The sequence below is a fragment of the Sinohyriopsis cumingii genome, chromosome 11, assembly GCF_028554795.1.
Source record: "Sinohyriopsis cumingii isolate HCF-2022 chromosome 11, ASM2855479v2, whole genome shotgun sequence".
Classification (NCBI taxonomy): Eukaryota; Metazoa; Mollusca; class Bivalvia; order Unionida; family Unionidae; genus Sinohyriopsis; species Sinohyriopsis cumingii.
This window is the reverse complement of record NC_142971.1, coordinates 207058-234867: the sequence shown is the minus strand read 5'-3', so window position 1 is coordinate 234867 and position 27810 is coordinate 207058. Positions and strand designations below refer to the sequence as shown.

The following is a 27810-nucleotide window of genomic DNA, read 5'->3' as shown; positions in this document are numbered from 1 at the left end:
TCATAAATTATTTCCTTATAGTATTAATTCCCCAAAATATATTAAAATATTATATGTATATCTGAGTATAATCAAATGTTATGTGATTAACATTATTTAGGTGATTCTAATGTTAAAACTTGTATTACTTCGGACCTTGTTTGATTACCGGCACCTACTTCCGCCTCGACAATTGTGTGCTGTTATTTGCTGTCTCATTTTAGTTCTCAGCTCAGTTTTCATTGGTAAGATGGCAATGATTTGCATGTAAAAAATATATGTGTACTTCACTTATTAACATTTATGTAATGTTCAATCAACAGGGAATTCGTCGATTTTCTTACGTATGCCACCGTTGAAGATCAATTATAGTTAGCAGGCGCTTCACCCCCACCCCCTCTCCGTGAAGCATGAATATGCATCGTCATGTTATTAGTTTTCGAATTTTCATGTACTTTTGTATTGTTTTTGGAGGGAGGATGGCATTAGGTTCACAATAAATATTCTTAAAGCACAAACAAAGGCTATGAGATTGATTTAATTTCATATTGCAAGTCGTTGTTTTTAAAACTTGTACAATGCTCCTTCACCTCCGGTGGAATATAAATTTTCGAGTATATACTGAGTTATTCTCATGGGTGAAAAACTAAAGTATTGTCTCTCAATTGATGAAGTTTTTCAGTTATTCACTCAGAACAAAGTTTCTTTTGATTTTATGCTGAAAAGAATTGAATGGCTAAAGTTATTAAGAGTTTGAAAGTGACCGATTTCTTAGTGTCAGCTTTTTACTGTTTATGTTCTGCAGTGTTTTGCACACATTCGCAGAATGAATCTTAGTGACACAATTTTTTCTTAGTTCAAGATAATAATCATACACTCAAAAAAAAAAGTAACAGTGGAAGAGTCAATCCTGGACTTCAGCCTGACAGATTTATATATTTCCACTTTACTACAGTTATTGACATATTGGAAAACTTATATTTCTTGGCTAAGGTTATGGCTGTTTATTAAAAACATGGCTGTTATGGTAAAATTAAAATATTAGATATTTTAATCTTGAGTAAACCACAAATTCACAGACTAGCCTCTAATCATTTGCACAGTGTCATACTATAAGCTACAAGACAGATGCTGGTCCTAGTGCAAATAATGTTAGTGAATGGCAACCATTTAAACAGTCTTTGTAAAATTTAGTATACGTCTGCCATGTGAAATAAACAATATGGAACAATTTCAGTTTTTGATGGTGTTTTGTAGTTTGAAGTTGGGTTTAAATCATTTGGAATAATTTGGACTTGTCCCTGATGCAATGACCAGTTGCAATGTGGCTAATTGTTTCTAGTTTTGGCATATGACTTCCATGCGAATAGTCTTTCCAAAAGTACACGACAGACATGCAAATAGACACTTCCCATGATACAAAATTGGCTTTAGCAAATGACACAATAATGCAAAAGAACATTGTAAACTCCAGATGCATGCAGCAGACTTTTCTTTTTTTATATAAATTATTGTTCAGTTAGAGCAGTGTTGGGTATCCACAGACCATCTATTAAATGGAAGTCAGATAATGTTTGTAGAAAGCAAAAGGATACACAGTGATCAATGTATTTTTTCTGAGAATAGCAACCAGAAACCTAAAGCTGTTGCAGCAGCCCAGAGAAGACCATGCTCATCAAGCACAGGGTACTTGTCAGTATCACATGACTGCTATATTAATTGCTCTCTGCTTGATGACTCTGGTTTTCTCCACATTCTGTGACAGCAGCATGTTTTTTCTGGTCTTTGTTATGTGTATTTCCATGTTGAAAAGTGTGTCCTTTTGTTTGTAAAGTCATTTAAGTTTGCTTCACCATTTAGATAGGCAGTTGGCTCTGACCCTACACCCCATCATCAGTGATCTTTTTAAGTTTAAAAGCAAATTTCTGCTTTTCTCCTGGCCTGAGTCTAATTTCCTCAATATTTTCAATTTCTTTCAATCATTTCTGATTCAGTATTTAAATAAGTCTGTCCAGACCCATTTTGCAACAATTTAATCATATAAAGATGATCCTGTAATAGTATTTATTTGTACCTTATTTAACAGATGATGTAAAGAGCAATCCGATTTATCAAAAGTTTTTTCTCATCCAGTGACTCTTCATGTAATGAAAACTGATGGAAATAAGCATGACTGCTAAACATGGCATCTTGAATTGTCAATGGAGACAAAACACAATATTTGAAATGTTTGGAAATAGGAATGATGTGAACACAAAGTTAATAGGAGCATAGTTGGTCAATTTGTTAGAAAACTGAATACCAGAAGTTTAGCACTTTGTGATCTTTACCTGAAAGATTTGAACTACTATTGCCAACCCTACCATCCAGCATGTTAAAGAGGAGTTGAACCAGTATAATTTGGAAGTTATAAGATTCCAAACTTATTCCCTTCCAGAATTTAAGGAGGGACAACATATAGATCACTGGTCGGGAAGCAGTGATATTGTTGCCAGGTACCCTTGTCTGTCTATGTTGGTCATGTCGTTACCAAATTGTTTTGATAGCTCACAAGTGTAGAGTCATCCATGAATGTCAAAATGATATTATTAATTCCAAATCATGGAGGATAAATATAGAAACCCACATCATCAAATATGGTCTGAAGGCATCAGGAAAAAGTGCACTGCAGTATTTAAGAAATATTTTTTACATGAGATGGCAGATGTTACACTTTGTTAGAATATACAAACTGCATTTAGACAATACAAGGAAGAGCTTAAACGGAAAATAAAAACTCTGCTGAGAATGAAAAGAAGAAGAAAATATTGATCATTGAGCCCACAGAATCAATGGCTACATAAAAGGAAAGCAAAATGTATATTTTCAAGGCTGAAAAGAAAGGAAAAGGGAAAAGTGATATTTTTGCATAGTTGATGTATATAATAAAAATCTTAACCGTGAAAGAAAAAGAAATAAACCTATTTTAGGAAAAGGGAAAAGTGTGATATACATGTGTTGGTGTTGTAGGGGTTTAACGCCATTTTTCAGCACACGATAAGCTATACATGGCGGCCAGTATTAATGGTGGAGGAAGAACCCGGGAAAACCCCATTAAGAACCACCAACCCACGAGAAGCTACTGGCAAGTTTTCTCACATACCCACATTGGCTGAATCGAGACTCGAACCCACGCAGACAGAGGTGAGATGGCAGTGATCCATAACGGAGAGTGCTTTAGACCACTCGGCCACTCAGGGCCCCCATATACATGTAATATATGCTGCAAATATAGGTTTTATTTTTATATCTATTAAATATATTCTATACAGAAGTCACCTGTTAAAAAGAGTCGTGTATTATTATGTCAGCATGTAATGGCATTTATCAAAAACAAACAGGTGGGCATTCTGAATTTAACACTGTAAGTTTCATAAAAAAATTTCTTCTTGGACATTAATGTGGAAATATACCTGTAGTGTGAGACTATTAGAATTCACAATAGGATCTGAACAGTGATGCAGTTTAGGATTTGCTGTGAGGAATCAAGCATTAGTGATGTTATGCATTGTTTTATTAATTTTCAGATTTTCTACTAAAAGGCTAATGCTATGTCTTGTTGGTCCTGAATGAAAATGGTTCCCATCAGACATGCAGCTGGATATCAGATGTGGTCACCAAAGTGGCTATCTTAAAGCACCAGTGCCACCATTTATAATGAATTTCGCTATTTTTCCAGTGTAACTAAAGTGTGGAATGAAGGAAATAATTATTTAATCTGATATAAACTGTTCTTTGAAATCTTCAAGCTGTTAGGTTTAAACGACATTCAAACATTCAGATTAGAATTAAGAGGTGCCATCACTTCATTCAGTCAGTGAAGTAACTTGTAATTCCAATATTTTTCCTGAGTGCCTCAAATTAGTGATGTGATAAATTCAACAAATTCCGTTTCTGACTACTCTAGTAACAGCTTTCGCACATGGTGCACAGATTGATTCCAGAGGGAATTAAATGAGGCAGGCCCATTTATTTTAAGCTGATCTGATATGAAAAAGCTTGCATTAGATAAAAATAAGATTCTGGTGAATAGTGGTGATCAGTTGGGTCATTGGACTGTATAGTCTTGTGCTAAAGACAATATACATAGCGTAGTGTTAGCTTCTTATCTTTTTAGTAGTGATGTCATCAAATCTTGTGTGCCAGCTTCAACTGAAATCGGTTGACCCAAGGATGTTGCCAATCAACATTGAATTAATATGGACAGATGTGGAAAAGGGCAGGGTATCTCAGTTCAAGGGAGAAATTACATCACTCATAATGTGATGAAATGTGAATATTATCTGCTTTTAATGGAACCCAGTGATGTTTAGGACCAATATCTTTAAAGATTCAGTATTATTCAGATTATATGGCATATACTTCATTTTGCAGTGTTATTGGGGCTTTAAAAATGTTATTACCACTACTTGCCCTGAATGGCAGGTAGCATTCACATGGCGTTTTAGCTAAAATACTTCTAAGTATGTCTAGTTCATCCTGAATGAAAATTTGACTGCTCTGACATCCAATATGGCTACCATGAAACATTCTTATTGCTTCTCCAAAATGGATGGATATATTATGTGTGGTAAAATGTTTTCACCATAAGATTTGGTTCTAAATGAAAATGATCCTGATCTGCCCTCCAACATGGCCACCAAATCTTGTTAATGCTGTTTTTAATGGCCATAGCTGCTTGATATGAGGTTTTACCCAAAGACTTGTTATCATGTCAGGTTGGTCCTAATGAAAATGATGCTGATTTGGAAAACAATATTGTCAGATGGTGGCCATCTTGAAAATTTTGTTATTGCTACTTCTTTATGAATGCCAGTAGCTACATACGTTTTTGCACTAAAAGCCTGCTTATCATACTTGGTGTATCCTAAATAAAATTGTGACATCTAAATATGGCCAGTATGATGATCATCTTTAAAATCTGGGTCATGGGATTTTCATTAAAAAATTTCACATGATATCTAATTGGACTCAATCAAATGGTGCCAATCAGATTGGTACATGTATCTTGTGAACATGTTATCTCAAGCATAAGAAAATAGTTTTGTTACCTAATTGGTTATGTTGGAGTTTCTCAAGAATATTAAATGGTTTCAATACTCAATTTTTGGAGGTTCCTGAAAATTCTTGTTGGCAAGTTTAAGGTCAGACCTTTTGAGAGACTCTTGTTTGTTTACATCAGATTTAGTGATGACCATTTATTTTAAGTTTTCCAACTGTACTCATAGAGTACACAAAAAATAATTTGAAACAGCTCCTTTTTCATTATTAAAGACTGTTATACTCCCATAATAATATAGTTTTTTTATATTTTAATTTCTGTGCTTGTGCCTTCTTTGTAGTGTATCTACCCCGGTACAAGTCACATCCAGCTACAAACAAAATAAACTCTGATGTCATCAAAATGTAACATCAGATCATAGTTTATGTTGTTTATTCTGCTGATTAATCCTAACAAACTGCACAGACCCAGATCTGTCAACACATTATGCAATAGCGGATCAGGTCTCGTTTGTTTTTTGTTGAATCTTGAGTTGTACACAAGTACATACCGTAATAACCTTACTAAATTAATTATTTAGTAAAATTTAGTAATAGCTGTCTCATATTATCTATTGGCTTCTTCCATGGAACAAATTTACCTTTGGTAAGAATCCAAGTTGTTTTTAGTGCTTTCTGTATATGTTTATGTATGTCATCCTCAATGTATGTCAAATTACAGTTGCAGAGATATAATCACAGTGCATCATAACCATCCTTTATATCATAACATACAAGATTGTTGGCCATTTTTTTTATATCTTATCATTATGCCTTTTTTTCTTCCTTGTCCAGGCTAATCAGACATGTTCTTAACAAGGTCAGAATATGACAGAGGTGTGAACACATTTTCCCCTGAAGGTCGTCTCTTCCAAGTGGAGTATGCAATTGAAGCCATCAAAGTAAATGTGGTTTTGAAATAGCTTGATTGTGAGATACATTATATTATTGACATGTTGTCTGGTTTCTTTCATGTGAAGCCATGCATTGTGAAAGTATGATGCATGCATTCTGTGTATGTGTGTGTACTTAAAAATTTTTTCTATAATTTAACATTTTCGACAAGTATAATTATAATATTATAGTGATCAAGTGAATTATAAAACCAAAAACTAATCTTTTTTGGACAGTGAGGCTGTATTATTCAGAACATTTAAAAAGAACAAAAACAAATGCAATAACCAGTTTTAAAAAAGCCATTATAAAAATAACCAAGAAAAAAACATCTTTCCAAACCAGATTGAATTATTTGATTCTGCTTATGGCACGTGTAAGAGTGATGATATACGTATCACTTTTGTATCTTTTTTTGGCATTCTGTTTATTGACCTGTGAGGAAGCCCATGCTAAGGGCACAAAATTAACTTTTTTTCAGTATGACTATCAGAATTCTGATGGTTGTAATATTTTCTGTGTTCCTAGGAGACATATCTACTTGTAACAATTTAAGCTGTCATTTGAAGCAGCCACAGCCTGTATTGTCTAATACATATAAACCGGATATGCTCGCTTACAAGTCATGTCTGACAACATACTGCATAGATCCAACTTTGCCATCAATATAATATGGCAGATATGGGTCTGTGCAGTTTATTTTGGAGTAATCAGTAGAACCAGAAACATCATAGGTCCTAATCTGAACCTGACTTGTGAGTATTGATGCAGACATCTAAATTATTTTATACATGTACCCTTTGAAATTTCAGCTAAATTTTAAGGGATGAAAAGCATGTGTATATTTTTTCCTTTTAGTCACCATTATTTGCATTTTTAAAGAGAAAACAAATTTAATGTCACCAAATATGGTGCACTATAATGTTAAAAATTTCTCAAGTTTCATTTCACGGAAATAATTTTTCTTACATTGTCTTTTCAAGCTTCCTGTTAAGAGCAACATCACATTTATTACATTAATGCATTTGGTATTTTGTTTATTTTATTGTTCTTTTTAATAAATAACTAAAAGCACAAGTGTTTGACAATATATATGTCAGTACTAAGCTTAATATATCAATGTTAAAAGAGAAATGTAATTTTTAAATCCAGCTTGGATCCACGGCAATTGGAATCCAAACAAATGAAGGACTTGTTCTGGCAGTGGAGAAAAGAGTTACCTCCCCTCTCATAGAGCCCTCCAGCATAGAGAAGATACTGGAAGTTGATAGCCACATAGGTAGATATGAGAAATTACAATGATGCAGTTCATGCAAGTTTTTGTTTCTTAACACAGGTATAGACAGAGCATGGATAGAAATAAGGGAGGTGGCCGAGTGGTCTAAAGCGCTCTCTGTTACGGATCACTGCCATCTCACCTCTGTCTGCGTGAGTTCGAGTCTCGGATTCAGCCAATGTGGGCATGTGAGAAAGCTTGCCAGTAGCTTCTCATGGGTTGGTGGTTCTTTCCGGGGTTTTTCCGGGGTTCTTCCTTCACCATTAATACTGGCCGCCATGTATAGCCTATCGTGTGCTGAAAAATGGCATTAAACCCTACAACAACAACATCAACAACAGAAATAAGGGAAAGCTACTCCACACTGACACTGTGGAAACTTGAACTATGCCACAGAGTGAGTCATGGTGTAGAAAATTAGTGCACTTAATGGAAAGCTGTTGCAAATCACCATTCTTGCTCTTAAAAAGAGAGCAGATGTTGCAAAATAGATGCAAACTACAACTAAATAATGTTTGAGTTACATGGTACATGTTGCAAGAGATGTGCTTCAGTTGCTTATACTTTGTCAGATAATTTAAAAAAACAGTGTTTATGTATACATGCCCTGTAAGAATGTTTTTAGCTTCAGCAGTTTTAAATGAAACTGTTGATTATTAAAAGCAGATTTATTTAGTAAAAGATCACTAAAATCAATACATGTAAAAGTTGACATAAGTGATGTTTGCTGATCATAGGACATTATGAATTCAGAACAACACAAGTCTGTTGAGTGTGTGTGATTATGATTTTTAACGTAGCTTTAACAATTTTTCAGTCATGTTGCTACGATGTCTGCAGTGTGGCAGTTTATAGTGATGTCTAGCACTGGGGCATCATGCCGCAGACATGTAGTATGATGTCCCACCCAGTCACATTATCCTGACACCAGGCCGACCAATCTAAACATTAACCTCTTAATGCTGAGTACCTAGCAAGGCAGCTCTTAGTACTAATTTTGTAAGTCTTTGGTATGACTCGTCCAAGGTTTGAACCCACGACCTGCTGCATCTGAGGCTGATGCTCTAACCACTAGGCCACCAGAGCAATCCAAGTCTTATGAAAGTACAGATAATTGTATAATGAATATATTAATTGCATGCGAAAGAATAGATTGTAAGTGGTCACTGAAAACTGCATAGCAGGATGCTGTTTATTACTAAAAGTGAACCCTCACTTTTATGAATTAACTGGGGGAAATTATATCATTTCTTGCTGCTGAAAATTTATATCAAATGAGAATACCAAATTTTTATGTGTTCACGTGCACAAGATAGAGCCAGAGTGATGACATAAGACTTGTCAAAGACATGTTCGTCTGTAGTGCAGTTTTCACAGTGCTTGCTATTGTTTAAAAATATACAGAATAAACAACATCAGATACTTGCTGAAGCCGTTATTACAACAACAGCAACAAAAAATGTGTGTGATCCATTCTCTTAATAAAATGTGGATCCCTTCATAAGCATGTCTGTTGGAAGCAGATGCATGGACAAATTCAAGTTTTATTGTTAACAAAGATGTTCTTAACTGCAGGTATATATTAACATGTATATTTTTTGTTTAATGCTATAGCTTCACAATATGGCATAGAAAATGAGAGAAAAGAAGGAAAACCTGTGTGCATTACTGCCAGATCCAGACAGTTACATGAATGCACATATGTTCAATAAAATATTGAATAAATCATCAGAAAGTAATCCCAGATTTTCTACAAGGAAGCTGTTATTTTATTCCAGAGTTGGACAATTTTATTTTGTTCAAAAAAAAAATCCTCTCAACATCATCAGAGAGGGGGAGGTAGAATCATCATGTGATTTCCCACTTTACTATTAATTTAAATAGTAATTTTATTCAATTTTATTGCAGATGTTTATTAAACTTCTAAGGTAAAAAAATATGAGTGTTTCTGGTCATCCAGCTGCCCCTGTTTCTCATTACTGACCCGAGCAGAGGAAAATAAAAAAAATTAAAAAATCACATTAAACACATATGTTTAAAAAGAAAATGACATTCCTACCCTAATTTTAAAACCAGTGCAATAGGAAATATGCTGTAAAATAATGGTGCTTCAAGTCAGGTGTCTTCATGTAATAAAAATGACACCTTTCTCATGCCAGGGTATGAAAACATCATCTTTTAATGATAATTATTTCAATATTTGTGACAGTGTTAACAATGTTACCTAAGGCTTTAATTTTTTTAAGAATATTCACAGAAGCCAAGGCCATATTTTTATGGTTCCCACTAGGCTGATTTGTATTAGAATCAAAGTTGGCTCCAAGTCGTATATTGCAATGTAAATATGATACAGTTTGTGTATTTTTGTTGTGTTCTTTATTTTAAATACCATTAGATGTTTATTTAATTGTCCTTTCTAATAAGGGAATAATGATTTTTTACTTCTGAAAGAAGCTGAAAGCTGTGTCTTTCAGCAAATTGATGTGCGAGTTCAGATTTCTCCTTTAAATGCATCACATTAACATTATGGGGATGAATACCTGCTGACTCCTAAATCCAGACGTACCAAATGATGAAAATGTTTATTTTCTGCGTCATATTGACAAAGGGCAGTAACTCTTGCCCATTGCCTCCCTTTGCTGCCGCCAAGTGATACTGTTTTTTCAAACTTCACTGTCGCAGTCAGCATCATATGAAAAACATCCCTTAAAATTGATATGAATTTTAAACACTCGTACAGAAATTTGGATTTATTCATTCCTCTACTGGTGGTACCATTTTTGAAATCATTTATTATGCTGTCTTGAGTTTGTCACATTCTCGCGTTTTTTCTATTTAGACTACTTTGTACAAAATGATATTATTGCTGCATATTTTCATTCATGTTTTAACATGCACTTTCTATTATTTGTTAACTCAGTAACAGATGTTTTCTAACAACTAATTAACACACAGCATTGTTAATTTATGCATTTTTTGTATTGTGTTGTTTCATTGAAATATATTGATCAAGTGCAGTAAATGCAAAACATTCAGTGCCAGGGAAGATACAAGTCATGTATGGAATATACAAAATGTACTTCATCCTTACCTTGTAGTGTGTTCACAGTTATGGTCTGAGGATGGATTGGCTTCCATCTTGCATAAGTCAGCCAAAGGCAGAGAAAAGAGGGTAAAACCTTGCAAGGACAATTCAGAAATATTAAGTATTCAGCCAAAGACAGAATCACTTGAGAGCTTTGTGGGTGAAATCATTTTTCCCCCTTCCCACCTCCTTGTGTCCGAGCATGGAATTTGGGCCTGCAAGTCCAGGCACATATTTATTTTATGAATCCATCCTGTACTACATTAATGCTGTCCAGCTGTCTCAGTTCTTATTTCTCATTGATAGATCCATCTGTCTAGCCATGCCTACAGCTTTATTTCTCTCTGCAACTATGGGGATCTTAGTGATTGACCCAACCCGTCTTGCCAGACACAGCTGTCAACAATGCAGAAGGCAGTCCAGTTGGAGCTGGTACTGACTGCCATGCTAATCATGCTCGCAGCAAACCAGCCATCCATAACAGTACAGCAAATTCATCTGGCAGAGCTGGCTTACCATGTGGCTCATGTCTTAACCACATGAAGTTACCAGGACTTGTTTAGGGAAGGTTTATCTAGATGTGAAGACAGAACCAGGACATGGTTCTACACACAGCGAGTGTGAAGATACTCCTGTACAACAGCCTTGCTCAGATCCAACCATGGAGTGGACTGTATTCAGCTTTAATGCTGCTGTCGAAGAGATATATCAGATGTTGTCAGCTTCAGAATGCCCTCCACACACTACCACCATGCAGGACCATTAGATTCATGGATTCAGTAGATATCATCACTCCATTTTTCTTGCTGCTTCCTCAGTCAGTGAAGATCAGATAGATTAAAGACCATCTGTTTGGAAAAGTCTGTGATCCAGGGAATGCTTAGGCAATTCTCAAAGTCACATACATATACTGTAATTTTTCTCATCACACTGGTACAAAACACAATCTGATGCCTTCCATACTGAACTCCTATGACTGGATACAAATTTAACATGTCTATCAAATTTGTTTACAAAGTGGAAAAGAATGTGTTTATACCACATTGAAGTTAGTTTGAAATTTTGTCACCATGTCTTCGATGTTAGACTTGATGTCATTATCAGTTCTAAAACTGGATGAAAAACTGAGCAATGACAACAGCCCAAATGGCTTGGGTGATTGTGCTGTTGCTGCAGATCTCAACCTGATACAGCATAGTGCATGTTTTCCATGTTGCTTAGGCCACATCATGCCCCAGTATTTATAGATGATGCCGTTTTGGCTTGCCATTACTCTTCAGGGTACAAAATTGAATTTTGGAGGCAGGCAGATTGGAAACTGTCCCATCTGTTTGCCACCCACTCTGCAGTCTTTTAAGACCAATCTGCCCATGCCATAATGAATGAATGATGGGCAAGCAAAGGAAAGGGATCTTTTACATCAAAGTTTGAGTTCAGATCCCAATATAATACCAAAAGGCAACAATCAGACCAGTTTAGGAGGCAATTGTTTGGTAATAATAAGCCAAGTTTCTCGTCCTCCAGGTCTCCTAACTCTCAGCGCTCACACACTACTCAAAGACATATTACCAGTGAGCACCAGACTCTTGCAATTCAAGTTTCATTTCATCAAAACAAATGGGTGATCAAAGCTTCTTCAGATTTCATTTATCCAACCCTCTCCTCTTTCATCCTCTCCCCATCTAATGGACATATCATCAAATTGGGAGAAGGACAAAATTCTACAACAGGATATATGGTCACTCTTCAGCAAAAAGTGGCAGTAGAGATTGGGAGAAAACCAAAATATCAGTGATTTTATTCAAACTTTTCTGTATACAGAAGACTAACGGCAAATTAAGGCTGATCATTGACATGAGTCAATTTAGTACATTCTTCGGTTGAAGCTAGAGAAAGTGAGAGCAATACAACTCTCAGAAGGGACAAATCTGCCATAAGTCTTGATGTGACCAATCCATAATTTCACGTCCACATCCACCCAGAGTTGTAGAAATTTCTTTATTTTGCTTACTATGGCAAAGTGTATCTGTTTCAGGTTCTTCTGTTTGTTAGAAACATCAACTTCTGGATCTTTATCAAAGTCATGGATTACATGATCACCCAGTTCCAGTCGACTTCATCTACAGCATTGGTAGCGTACTTGGATAATATCATCCAGAAACACATGGTAAGTTCTATTCTTCTCAAGGGAACAAATGATCTCCTTTCCCTTTTGAATCATCTTGGTTTTCTCATGAACTGGGAGAAGTCTAATCTTCATCCATCCCTGTGTTTTGGATATGAAGTTTATCACCAATCTAAGTCTGGCATAACTCCCTCATGACTTGGATTGCAGCTTGAGAGTACTTGCAATTCCTCCATTACTCATTGTAACACTGACCTTCCTTTATGCACCCTTACAGATGTCCTTGCTGGCTCAATGGCTCTAATTTTCATGTCTACTCAGAAGATCATGATCATTCCTTTGTCAGTGGTGCAACCATGGGTGGCTCAAGACAAAGATTACACTAGAGAAGCCGTAATCAAAATTGACAGTAGATACAGATGCCAATATGTACAGCTGGGGAGTCCACCTATTGCCTGGTTTCAATATGGTCATTGGCACATGGGAGCCAAGTGAAATGCCTTTGCACATCAGCCTTCTTCAAATACAGATGGTCATCAGTGCCCTTCAGTTTTGGAAAGACTGTCTCCCGGAAAAAAGTCCTGATTATGTTGAACAACTTGATAGTGGTGACCTACCTCCTAATACAGGGGCACCAGGTCACCTGACCTGTGCATTCAGGTTTGGCAGTTTCTACTGCCAACTCCTTGTCATTCCAGACCCAAAAGATTGGGATGTGGACTCACTGTCAGTCAGTTGGAAGGAATTGTGGGCCTTTGCCTACCCACCTACAGTCTTGATACTGAAATTAAAACAGAAGTTGGGGTGTCAGACATGCAAAACAGTTCTGATAGCCCCTCTCAGATGGGACAAGTCCTGGGTCGAAGATCTACTCAAGTCTAGTGATAGATGTGCCCTGGAAGATTCTGGCAAAGCTGCTGTTGCATGTCTTCAGCCTGTCTAGAATGTCTTCATTTTCATTCCTGGCTCTTGTCAGGACAGCCTTGTAAAAGAAAGAATTTAGACCTTTGATTGTGAGAGAATCTTGAGATCATGAAAGCTCCTTACTTGACAGCTTATAAAGGAAAGTATCGTGTTTTCAGGAACTGGTGCAGAGTCAATAACATCGTTTCTTTAAGTGCCTTGATCCCACAACTGGCTGACTATTTTATTTTTATAATGAGAAAAATGTCCCCCTTTTTCCATTTACCATAAAATGTTACCATTCCATGATACCTTACACATGTATTAGCTGTTCAGCTGTCAAACACGTCTTCTAACCTCTCTGCAGTCAAAGATGTTTAACATGTGTCTGTGGAAGTATGGTGGTTAATTACAAGGTACTTAATCACTCAACAACAGCACTTCAGTGCAAAGCAAGCACAGAAGGGATTAACTGCCCTTCCACAATTGACGGAGAAAGAAAATATTGTGCGAGCTGTGCTGTGTATAGTGTTTTTAATCCTGTAGATCAGAAGAAAAATTACATGCAGTCTAGTCTTTATAATCTCACTTCTTTTTTAAAGAAAATATGTAATTTTCTTTATAATCTCACTTCTTTTTTAAAGAAAATATGTAATTTTCTCAGATGATGAAATAAGTGGAATGAAGGTTGATATCAAGTAATATCTGACATAGCTTAACCTGACAGCCCGAGTCGCATTAATGTTTCTTAGGTTGAGGTTAAAATATGCTTAGCAATTTTCCTTGAAGGATTTTTGCATATGAAAAATGCTCTTTTGCATTATTTCCACAAAAAGATAACCCTTAATCACATGTGTGAACTCAAGATTTTTCATTTAGCTTTAAGTTGGAAAAAAAACTTCAGCATATTGGTCTACACAGTTCTCTGGTGCATAGTTCACACTGCTTAGGTGTGTATGCATATAACAACAAGGGTAGTTCTCTGGTTTATATTATGCCTTCACTAGGGTTTAAGTCCTATGAAAAAAATACTCTCTGGGCAGTTTTGTTTCCTCTTCACAACTGTACTAATGTCTTGTAATTAATAAATAGTATAGATTGCGTACTGGAGTTGTTCTTCAGTAACAAATAACATTACAATTACAACAAGTACAAAAAGATTTTTATCAAACCCTGTGTGTAGATATATTTTATGAGTACCGGGAATGATGCAAGATCAATATTTATTTTTCCAAAGAAGTTAATTCTAGATTTAATCAAACTTTGCATTTGGGCATAACTAAAATAGCTTGTTGATCTTCTGTCCATGATATCAGGTTGAAAATCAAACGCCCTAAGAAATCATTTTGTACTGCACAAACAGGTATCTTCTCATTGAGGAAATCTGTGATGGTTTTATTACTAAACAGTTAAAAGAATATAAAGTCAGAAGAAGTGGATATTTCCATTAAATAACTGAAAACTCTTTTTCAGCCAGTAGAATACCAGTCCCTTTCAGTAATTCTTGTTTTTGTAATTTTTTCCGTGCAGGATAAATCACAAAGATCTGATAAACATTTATTGATGATACAGTTTGTTTCAGGAAAATTTATGTATATCATAGCTGTGTTTGTTATTCTTCTTTTAGAGTGTGACTAAGTTCCACAATGCAGAGACATGGGATTGCATCCAGGCAGGTTCAAGAATGTTTTTCCCATAACTGGTAAAAGAAAACAATTGGTTTCAGTGTTGAATACTGTTTACTACTGCTACCAAGAAGTCTGTAACTAGCACAGACATTACATTATGGAATACATGTATGGTACATTATTAATGTAATAATCTGATACTAATTGAACTTTTTCAGGTTGTGCAATGAGTGGTTTAATAGCTGACTCAAGGACACTTATTGACAAAGCTCGAGTAGAAGCACAGGTCAGTCTACATTTACTGTTTATGCTCCCACTGCTTGCTGTGGGAGCATATTGATTCTCTTGCCTAAGAAGCATTGACAAATTTAAACTTTGTATTCATATATAGATGACATGAGTAGACTTCCATTTTTTTAATTTTTCTTAACTTTATGGATATGAACATTCATGACAAAAAAACTTGTGAGCAATATTAAGCAAAAATGACTTGATACAGTCCAGTAAAAGTTGGTAGGCATGTTAGTATTCATATTTAGATAACCTGGTTATCTTTTTATGCCATTAATGCACTTTTCAAACCTTTTTCTAAAACAAAATTCATAACTTTTTCACACTTAGACTTTCTCTGGTCTGCAGTGGAATATGTGTTTTGAAAAAACAAATCACAGACTAGCGTTTGTTGGCAAATTGTCATTGGTCAAGGAACCTGTTGGCAAATTGTCATTGGGTCAAGGAACCTGTTGGCAAATTGTCATTGGTCAAGGAACCTGTTGGCAAATTGTCATTGGTCAAGGAACCTGTTTTTTTTTTTTTGTAATAAAGAAAGGTTGAAGGTCAAGACCTAAGGGACTAAAAGAATGAAAAATGGTTGCCGCACACAAATTTCAGTCATCAACCATATACCTTCACAAATTGATTTTGTATAACTCGCACATTGGGTAAGAAGGAAACCGATTGATATCAGGTGAAAGGTCAAGCTCACTGACAGAAGATAAATGTTATTTGCATTATACCATCCAAGTTTCTGATGTGCCTGTGTTTAAGGTATGGAACAGAGCTATTGATTTTTGAGTTCAAACAGTCAGAGGTCAATGGTTGGCACAGATCTTGTAAAACCTTTAATTTGAGGGCCCTTGAAAATTGGAAGAAATGGAAAAGGCCCTTGAATAATCCTTAAACTTGCTTTGACAGCCGTTTTGAAAGTCCTTCAATATATATTCAGGTACATTAGATATTATCCCATCATGTATTGCCAGAATGTAATATGTTTTTGCTGGAACCAGTTAGCGCAAGTTTCAGATAAAGCATGGTCAACATTGACTTAGTTGTCTGCTTCAGTTATTGAGAAATGCGTGTTCATTCACAATGGATCTCAGATCCCAAAACCTCAAGGATTATAGAGTTCAGAGGTGATAAGTCCATGACAGCGTGCGCTTTGTGTTATAAGTTAATAAATTTCAGAAAACTGGGTCAGTATGCTGTTTCATTGCATGGGAGAAGCAAAATACACCAATCATTAGTGAACACTTTGGAATCTTCAGAAATGTCATTAATAATGTCTCTTTTGAAGGCAGATTCAGAGAAAAATGATCTGTGGGCTGCAACTCACCCCACTCCCACCAGATAGATCAAAACCATCCTTTGGGTCAGATATTCCTCCCAGGCAATCACAGTTTAAGCTAACAGTCTCAGTGAGAAGGCTGAAGTCTCAGGGCAATTAAGAGTTACCATTCAGTCAAATTGTCAGGGTAAAGGATCTGAAGAAAGGAATTAAAAAATCAGAAAGGGAAACTGAATGATACAGTAGAATCCTTGTAAATATAAAATGTAGAGATTGGACATGGCATGGAATATACAGTACAATGATTTGACAAAGTACACATTCAACTGGCAAATTAGTAATGACAACAGCTTTTGTGGAGCACCGACATTATCGTGGATATGTTGATGTTTATATTTGAACACAAAGTTTTCATCCTTTATTTTAAAATCAGGAAGATGGACAGCACAAATACAGTAAAATAGGTTTCAGAATTTGACTTTAAAGTTGTTAATTTAAGCAAGCCCATAAAATATTATAATTATAACAAGTGCATGAAAAACCCTTGAAAAGTTTTTAAATTTGGTCCTGTGCTTTTTGCATGAACCATGAAGGTAAGGGTCATTATGGCTAAAAAAAAACAGGTTTTGCAAAATAACTTTTGTTCCTTCACCAAGTTTTCTGGATGGCTTGCAAAAGAAACATGTAGATTAGGGATTTAAGGGTCAGAGGTTATGATTGTGGTACATCTAATGGTTGCTGCTTGTTAAGGTTTGTTCAGGATTGCATAGCATAACCAAAAATCAAAATAATTGAGATCTGTCTGTCAGTATCACAACAGTCAGCCATTCCCAACTAATGCTACTTAGAGAACTATGAAATATGGGTCGAGCGTATAGTGTGTCATTCAATATAGGTCGGGCGTATAGTGTGTCATTCAATATGGGTCGGGCATATAGCGTGTCATTCAGTTTGGGTCAGGAGTATAGTGTTTCATTCAAAATGGGTCAGGCATATAGTGACCACTTCAGTGGCCAGTGGTTAGAACGTCTACCGAGTCATACCAAAGACTTATAAAATGGTACTAATTGCTGCCTTGCTAGGCACTCAGCATTAAGAGGTTAGTGTTAGGACTGGTCTACCTGGTGTCTGGATAATGTGACTGGGTGGGACATCATGCTACATGTCTGTGGCATGATGCCCCAGTGCTAGACATCACTATAAACTGCCACACTGCAGACATCATAGTGATATGACTGACAAATTGTTAAAGCTACGTTAAAAATCCAGATCACACACACACACACTCAGGCATATAGTATGGCATTCACAGTACTCTTTTTTACTTTTGTTTGTAAAAAAGAATTTACCCAGAGACAGTTTGTATAAATTCAAGTTATTTCAGACTGAAGCACTTCCAAGTCCTTTTTAAGTAAGAAGTTGCTATAAGCTTCTCCATTAAATGTAAATAGTGTGTTGGTATCAAGGGAGGTAACTCTTTCATTCTCTGTGTGTGTGTATGTATGTGTATATATATATATATATATATATATATATATATATATATATATATATATATATATATATATATATACAGACAGATAGATATATACACACATCACATGCTAGGGTATAGACAAGTTTTCAATTTGTATTGTCTTTTTTATTCCCAGAATCACTGGTTTACATTCAACGAGAAGATGTCAGTGGAAAGTGTGACTCAGGCAGTTAGCAATATTGCTCTGCAGTTTGGAGATGATGATGCTGATCCTGGTGTCATGGTCAGTAATTGTATAATTATCATGGGGTGGGGTGTGTGAGGTGTTCTTGCAATAGAATCATGATATAGTCTAAATTCAGTGACATCAATAACAATGTGTAAAAAGGTGTTTGCTCCAGTTGATGAGCTACACATGCAAAATATTAGTTTGAAATTAAGCCTGTACAAGCAAATACATGCATTCTGTACAAAATTTAATATTTTTTTAAATTAGAATACCTTTTCCACATTCTTTGATTATAAATAATTTCAAGTAATTGTCTTTTATGGTATTATTTAGCTATAGAACATTTAGCATTTACTTAGTGACTTTGTTAATGAGAACTTTTGGCTGGTTAATTTACCCCTCACATTTACATTTAGCACCAAAATTAAAAGTCAAAGCAATTTGCTTAGAAGCTTTCCATAATTCTTATTCTGAGCACATTTTTTCCTTAATTTGGGAAAGCATGATTTTTTCGTAATGAATCCAGTATATGTTTACTAGTATGTACTATTAATATTTTATCCAGAGTCGACCTTTTGGAGTAGCCTTACTGTTTGCTGGCATAGATGACAAAGGACCCCAGTTGTAAGTACATTCTACATTCTTACAAGGGTTCTCCATGTATTGAATTCAGTATTTTTTTTATAAATAAATAAATCTTGGGTTAAATACAGCTGTAGGTCCAGTGATACTGCCCATTCATGTTTGTGTTGGTAATTATTATGTATAATATTATTTCAGGTGAAGAGTTTATACTTAAGTATACTTTGCAGGTGGTTTGTAGATGAATATTCATCAGTGGAGTTCCCACTAGAAATTCCATATTAAAAGTCAGTTGACCCCTAAATTGTCAAATCCTAGAGTCACATTCAGGTTTTTAGGAGTCACAGCTAATAGTAGATAATAATTATGCCAGAGTAATACAGTACCTTATTTCCTAGGGTAGTCAAACTCACACAGCTGCTAGTGATGTAGACTCACATCTGTCGGTGCTGCAAATGATCTTTGTGGTTCACATTAAAATCATCAGAATACTAAAGCAGGACAGATCTTAGCCTGCAAATGCATTATACACCAGCATAGTAGCACTGGTCCAGTGGACGCTGCAGTCAACTAACAGTGACACAGTGGAGTAGGGTAGCTAAAATTATCACTGACATGTAGTGTTTGTTTAATATAAGCACAGATGAATATCATCAGTGAAACACAGGAAATAGAAATCCACATGATGAAGCTGGGGAAGACATGAAATTCCTGTTACAGATATATTTACCTTGGGTTTGATTTCTACATTAATAATACTCCAAATGAGAATGTATCCTGTATCATCTTTGTTAGATCTTTGTAATTCATTCAGTATTTTGCATAATTGGGAGATCTGCCTCTGAGTAGTATGTCTTCCCTCAACCTCAATGCATGATTGCAAACAGCTAACTTTATGTTCTTACAGAAATGCAAATTGCAGGTCTCTGTGACCAGGTTTTAACAGAGGTACATGTCATGAGGCGTATACCTTGTATGGCCTTGGCTATAAGTAGCAGGATGGCAGAAATGGAGCTAAATGAAAAGACTTAATGTAGTAATTGAACAATGAGAAAAAAAAATTGTGTTTGACCTACTTACAATTAACGTGAATTTGATGAATGCACTCAGTTTTATTTACTGCACTTACTCACTTATAACTCGTTCAACTGCAGATAATATACACCCTGATCTGCTGTCTCATATGGTGCTGGCAGATAAGGGTCTGTTTTGTGTGTTCTTCTGATTACTCCTAACAAACAGCATAGATCCAGATGTGTTGATGCATTGTGCGATAGCAGATTTGTATCTGTGAAGTTTGCAGTTGGACTTGACTTGCATTACATGGAGGAAATGTAGTTATATTTATAAACTTAATGCTGCTGAGATGAACATAATACAGTAGAGAGAAAAGATGTAATGTCTTCAGAATATACCAAAATGTGTGGAGTCCTGCTTTTTTGCCATCAAGATTATGTTTACTGTTGCTTTGTCACAAATATGTAGCATAATAAACTTGTTGATGGTTGATCTAAGTAAAGAATTAAATGGAATATATCTTACATCATGATTATTTTGAAAGAGTACATTCAGGAAACTTAAAGTGTACGGGAGTTGTTTTAACATAGAAGCAGATATGTAAGTTATGTCTTTGTCTTCTTCCCACTTCTGGGTCAGCTACCTTGGTGTGTCCTTGAGACAGGCACTTTGCTCTGATTGCCTTGGCACTAAAAACCTATTCGTGTTGTTGTGCTTTATAGCACCAAACCAGACCAAATCTTCTTCCACTAGACCCAGCTCTAGAGCAGTAGACAAAGGGAAACAGAATTTGGACACTATTTTTGGCATTTAAGGGCTTTGTGACTGGTTGCAGGAATTGAATAAATTTCATTCTGTCATTGCACACTCCTTCTTTGTCTTTCTTTTGATAAGTGAGACATAGTTATTGCTTTTCCAGTGGTATGGTAATGACAAGGGCATCATTAATGGCATTTATGTTAAAGTTGCACATTCAAGATTTTCAAAACAGAAATTTCTTCAGCAGTGGCTGTATTTAGCTTGGGGCCCCAAGTGGCCGAGTGGTCTAAAGTGCTCTCCATCATGGATCATTGCCATCTCACCTCTGTCTGCGTGGGTTCAAGTCTCGGATTCAGCCAATGTGGGTATGTGAGAAAGCTTGCCAGTAGCTTCTTGTGGATCGGTGGTTCTTTCCGGGGTTTTCTCACGGGTTCTTCCTCCACCCTTTATACTGGCCGCCATGTATAGCCTATCATGAGCTGAAAAATGGCGTTAAACCCTACAACAGCAATAATTTTGAGATAACATTACTATATTGTAGTAGCATTTATTTTCATGAGTCTCAATTTTCATGGTTTAGTATTAAAAAAATATTCAGGGTTTTGCCTGTCAAAATTGTGTATTTTTAGGCATTTAATTCAATTGATTAACCTCCACAAATACCCCAAATAAAGAATAAAAATGTGCTAACTACAAAAGGTGGTTGTTTCAATAGCTAGATCAGTACTACCAACCCTATGAGCACAAATCAAACACCTGTCTAGATCAATCTCTCATAAATAAAATTTCCACAACCGGTATGCTAAATAGATTATGGAGACCTTAAAACCTTATCAATCAAGCCAGTTAATGTTGAGTGGAAAATTGCAGCTCATGTGAAAATATATTAAAGATCAGACCTTATTATCTGTGGCCATGAGAATACTGGACTTATTTTACCGTTTCAGGATTATTTACCTGACAGACAGTTTTGTGTACCAGCCAACGTTGTTGACATGATATAGATTTAGTGGTTTTATCCAAAAATCAGTGAAGCATGAGCTTCAGTTCACTGCTGTAATTAGAGTTTCATCATGAAATTTGCTTCAGGCAATAGTTCTGTAGTCATGTTGTTTATTGTTGTTAAACATGCATGAAAAAAATGAAACATACCTTCAGGGAGATCAACAATTTTTTTATAACAACTGCTGCATACTGTATAAATGTGATTACTGAAACAGTATTTTAAAAAATGCTTTATAATTTCTTTTCTGAAAAAGGTAGAGTAAAAATAAACCCATGTAAAAGGTAATATTTGATTACTGAATTACATTAATGACATTGATTTATATAATGGCTTTGTTGAATGAATCACAGCACAAAAATGGGGGGAGAGATTCATCATATATGGCTGATTTTTCATTGGGTCTTTAAATTTTAGCCTAGAAATTTGGACTGAAGTTGATCAAAGAAATTGTAATCAATTATTTGATTGTTTGCTGAAAGTAAGCATTGCTAAACCAAATCAGTTAATTAGAAGATGACTAACGAATTTAGCATATCTCTTTCCTTAAATATTTTTCTCCAAATCATACAAATAAATTGCTTGTTTAGAATTCAAAATTCCTTTGCTTTATCCTGGATATTATATAATATATTCCTTTATAAACTGTATTTGTAACTTCTGGCATGTATTTTGAAATTTCATATTTTCATATTAGTACTGTTACTTGGACACCTTTACAGGTATGCCTTCAGTATGTCATAATGATATGGCTGGGGATATTTGAATTTGATGTCCAGTACCCCAAAGTTATGTAGGTCATTTTGTTTCTCTATGGTTCTCAAAACACAACAGTCACAATATAATTTTCACACATATAGTCATTTCAACATTTATGTTACATAAATACTTGTATTAAATTGATGTTACAGACACAAACACACATGCATACACACTGCACAGTCATCTACCCAAGCATGAAAATCTCACCTTAAACTTGAGCTTTGTGTAATTTTTATCACAAAGTGATTATCTGCCAATTTACCCATTTCAGGTACCATGTGGACCCCTCAGGGACCTTCATCCAGTATGATGCCAAGGCCATAGGTTCAGGGTCTGAGGGTGCACAGCAAGCGCTGCAAGAGGTTTATCATAAGGTAGGTAAAACCCTTGATCAATTTCACAGTCATCTCTTTTTTATTCATTTTAGCTGATACATATTTAATAATGATTTTTCTTATGACCAGTCTAATTTTCTGTACTTCTTTATTGCCAGAAATGACATTTTTAATATCAGTAATACATACCTGTTGTTTTTGCATAGCAGGCTCTTTTCCTGATGGAAAATACCCTGACTATGATGAGAATACATCCTGCCACATGGTGAACCAGAAGATTCTAGAATACTATGTTTCCAATGGTGCACCTAAGAGATAACATACCCATGCGCACTGTTCTTCATTCTTATTTTGGTTACAGACATTAATGGCTGCTTTATTTACTCTGAAGAAGAAGCACCTTAGCTTCATGTTTTAACACGTCAATTTTACGTAATTTGTATATGCATCATCTTTGTCATGTGGAATTATCCCTGATCAAGAATTTTTTCTGTTCATATTGAGCTCTCAAGAGCTATTTGCGATTTGTTCCACATTGCATTTTAATGTTTCACACCCCATGACTTAGCATAGCAATTTGTTGAGAATTATTCTAGGTAGTGTAGAAATTTAGCTGAAACATACATATCCTTTCCTAATTAGGTCTATGGACTCATGTTAATTCATCTTATTCATTACAGTTACAACTCACATTCCTTTGATGTGAATTGTGCTATTTGTATAACTTGGAAATACAGGTCACTTATCACTTTTTTACTTTATTATTGAACACTGGTTCATTCTCAGACTTAGTATCAGATAGTTTTCCTCATATTATTCCTTTTGTTTAGCAATATTACCTGCTGTTCTTTGCTAATTTAATTGTCCCCAGCTTTTGATTAAGCCAGGTTGACTTTATTATCTTTAATAATCTTAAGTACTCTACTGTGCATTACTTAACCTTTTTGCATTAAACATCAGTGATCATTTTAATTTTTTGGGATGACACCCAGGAAGGGTGTGTAACGAGATGAACTCAGACTTCAGACTGGCATACTTTGTCAATCAAGCCTGCAAATTTGCTAACACAAAAATAGTTCTCCCCACTCTGTCCATTCCAGATGGGGTGAAAAAGATATTTTAACATCTTGACATTATTCCCAGTCAGGTTGTTGCCAACAAGATGTAATATGGGTGTAGCCAGTAGACTTGGGTTACATTTATCCATATTAAACAAGTCACTTGGCTTCTCATGGTAGATGTGTGTAACAATAAAAAATCTTTGCAGCTTTAAAAATCTTTATCCATATATTTTCAATATAAAACCCAACAAATTTGTGATCCAAAAGCATCTTTCATGCCAAATACATTCGTGAATTTTTTCTCTCTCTCACTTTCTTTCATTCTTCATTTTTTCAGCTTTTACAAATATTTGCATTATATTTAACTCTGCTATGCTTTCTTTAAATCAGTTTTGTAAATATGTGTACTTAGCATGGTAATGGTACAGTACTTCATTCAGTTCTAACAACCAAGCAGAGCAAGGTTCATCTTCGCTAGCCAAGGTTCCAGTGTGATAACCCTATCAGCACCTTGGCATATTGAGCATTTATTTCTTTGCTTTGGATCTGTGAATTTCATTGGATGCGGCTGCAAGCCACCACATCCAATCAAACTTAAGTTGTTCAAATTTGAACACTGTTCATACATGATTGAGACAAGGGTAGCACACAACTTGAATAGACTGATAAATAAGCAATTTTCCACTGCCATTATGTGTTTGCACAAATACCTTTCACTCAAATAGACCTGTAAAGGCTTCCCTCTGGTATATAGTCATACTTTCAATGTTAAATTTTCAAAGTGTCCTTTTTAGGTCAATTGCCTCCACCAATTTTAGCCGATGTACAATGCACCAGGCATATTATTAGCTGGCTTTACATACTTCGGGAGGCAACCCATGAAATCCAGTTGATGTCACTAGGACAAAGAACCAGTATATGTTTGATCTGCCAAGGTGTAAATATGATTATCATATTAGAACCTTGGCTAGCAAAGATGAGTAAGGTGTGACAAATAACTTGTATACCTAGGCTAAAACTATTGCAAGTCCACTGACTGTACCTGCACTCTATCTAGCTGCAGACAGCTTGACTTGGAAATGTGTAGACTATTTGCAATGTTTGTTTGCCAGTATTGAAAGTGCCATGGTTGGCAGAAAAATGTAATCTCAGGTAACTGATAACTTTAATTGTAAAGGTATGCCTGTTTGAAGCTTGAGTATTGGTCATGTTAAATTTATGAATGAAGCATCGTCTTACATTGTATGCATCATCACTGCATTGTTCAAGCCTTTATTTGGTAGACCTGGTGGTTTCATCCTTATTTGCATAACTCAAATCTTAATTGCAGTAATATTAGCATTTTTACTGCAAAATGGGTCAGTCAGAATAAACTTAAAATTTGTCCTTAACTGCAACATTGGATTTTATTTTTCAGTCAATTACATTAAAGGAAGCCTGTAAAGCAGCACTTACAATATTAAAGCAAGTTATGGAAGAGAAGTTAAACTCAACAAATGTAGAGGTATGCATGTTTTCTTTATTAATAAAAATTGCTTGAAATCTGAATTGTGCTTGTACATAGATAGGCCTTTTGCCTTAGATCATTCATTACCTCCCTTTGACATGCATTTAACAGAGGGTGGCAATGACAGAGTGTGAACAGTTTACCCTTTAAAAATTGTAGTGTAAGAATTTTAATGATGCTACAAATAAGCAGTAATCTTTTGGAAATCTAAGAAGTGAAATTCCTACAGCTGCTATTCAGCTGGTGGGTTTCTTTACTGTCTAGTCTGGATGAAAATGTCAAACTGTGATGATAAACTTCTGGATGGGATGAAATATAATGGTATTGCACTATACAATGCATCAGTGCAGTGCAGTCTTTGAGGGTTTTGGGGAATGCATTTTCAGAACTTGTGTATGCAGAATGTAAAAGATATTGCATATCTTGAGGTTTTTTTTTGTTAAAATCATTTGACTGTTACTCTTTCACAATGAAATTGCATTTGCATAGGTTTAGTAAATGAGAAAGCCCCAATAAATGTTAACCTTGAGTATTCACTAACATTTTTTTTTATCTCCATTTACAGATGGCCACAGTTACTCCAGAGAAAATGTTCCATGTCTGCACCAAAGAAGAATTAGAAGAAGTTATTAAAGACATCTGATTAAGTTCCACTGTCTATTTATCAAAAATAGTGGGGATATTGATGATAACATTAAACACATTTTGAGCATGTGTACTGGTTTAATTGACAAATCTTTTAATTCCTTTAATGCGCCAACATGTAATATTGTATTCAGTACAGTAAAGATTAAGTCTCAAAAGGATTCCTCATTTAGGCATTTTTTGTTGATATGCCCTGTCCTTCCTGTCTTTTAGCATCTGTTATTACTTTTAATGAGCTCTAATTCAGGACAAGAACGTGATTATTTGGAATAAGGTAAAGTAAGTACACTAAATCAGTACCTAATTTTTTGAAAGATATCTGTATCTGGTTAGGACAATGTCTATCCAAATGCAACATTTATTTTTTTTATTATGCATTCAGCCGATTAGGAAATTATTAGTATCACAAGAACTTGGATATTTGGAGAAAAACTAAACTTTTCATTTACATTTATTGGAAACCACATTACATTATTTCCTATGTATTGATTGGAAACATTCTTTGAAGAATACAAAATCGTGTTTAAAAAATGTTTTCTGAGCGGAAGAGTTTCATTGCACTAGGGAGTCCATAGCAGGCTTCCATAAGACAAAGATTGGCACTGATTGCTCACCTGTGGGTATATGCTGCAGTGTACATATGTGTATGTATGTGTACACGTATGTATACATTGAAACCCAATAAAGCTGAAACATATGTATACTGGATTTGCCTCAAGATAAAAATATATGGGGTACTTCTTTAATATCATCATTTTATTGCCAGTAAATTGAAACCCCTTTTGTCCAAACCCCCCACCCCCAAATTTCGATCCCGAATGTCAGTTTTACACTTTGTCTTCAAATGCATGTCAAGATGTTGAAACTAAACATCATAGGATTGAATTGACCTCACTGAAAAAATTCATCCTGATTGAAGAGTATAAGCCAAAACCTACCTTGATAAAACTAAGAGAAGAATTTGGCATAGGAACCTTGTGAACTACACAGAGTATTTAAACATTACTGATTATATCATTCAGAATTCGAATGTGTGTGCCTATACATATACAAAATACACTTTTTGTGGAATTCAGGTTACAAGATTTGTTGCATACTGTGAGCCCCATTGTATCACACATATCGTACACATGCTCATTCTGACCTGTTAAAATAACAAAAATAGTAAATGCAGAATTGTCTGTTAAAGTGCTATTATGTTTATGTACACATGATTGGTCTCATCTGTTTCATTTAATTCATCATTAAACTTCATAACGGTTACTTGTTTCTCCACCTGTTTTTTGTTTTATGCCCCCTTCCAGAAGCAATTTTGGCATAAATCTGTAAATCATTTATGTTAAGGAGTAGATATTAAAGGCATGCATTCTTCTTTTGCATCTTTTAAAGGTATTGAATGTTTGTGTGCGTGTGCATACCCACTGTAACATTATGCTATAATGTTGTCCATCATCCATCTGTTTGTTACCAATTTTGTTTATGTACAACAACTCAAACTGTGTCAACCAGTCAATAGAAAGACACTTATCAATTTGGGGTCAAAAGTCAGGGTCAGAGTAACTAGAAGAAGAATGATGGTTTCTGCACTTTATTTTTAGTTGTACACCATAGACAGTTACCAAAGCAAACTTGTGAATACCTTGGACTTTTATGGAAAAACCCTATCGATTTTCAAGGTCAACTGGTTTAAAAAAATGGTTCCACACAATAACTTGAGTTATCACCCATTTATAGTTACCCACCTTCATGGATGTCTTGCATGTGGAGTATGGAAGAAGCCTATTGATTTCAGGATCAAATCTCGAGTTCTCAGTGACTGAAAGAATAAAATGGTTTCTGCACCAAAACAGTACCGCCATGTCGGCCAATTCTGCGCGTCGGGTAATTCTGCGCAACAATA

General features: G+C 35.3%; 1 protein-coding gene across 1 annotated transcript; it reads left to right on the top strand.

Annotated features, from left to right (window-relative positions):
* The first annotated feature begins 129 nt into the window (after window positions 1–129).
* On the top strand, window positions 130–27173 carry LOC149787453 (proteasome subunit alpha type-5). The gene is made up of 9 exons (XM_089973623.1): window positions 130–224; window positions 5854–5960; window positions 7105–7231; window positions 15188–15255; window positions 18186–18293; window positions 18805–18863; window positions 22634–22736; window positions 25176–25262; window positions 25831–27173. Exons 2-9 carry the CDS (start codon window positions 5865–5867, stop codon window positions 25906–25908), a joined length of 726 nt encoding a protein of 241 aa, XP_089829749.1. The 5' UTR covers window positions 130–224; window positions 5854–5864; the 3' UTR covers window positions 25909–27173.
* Window positions 27174–27810: the final 637 nt, after the last annotated feature.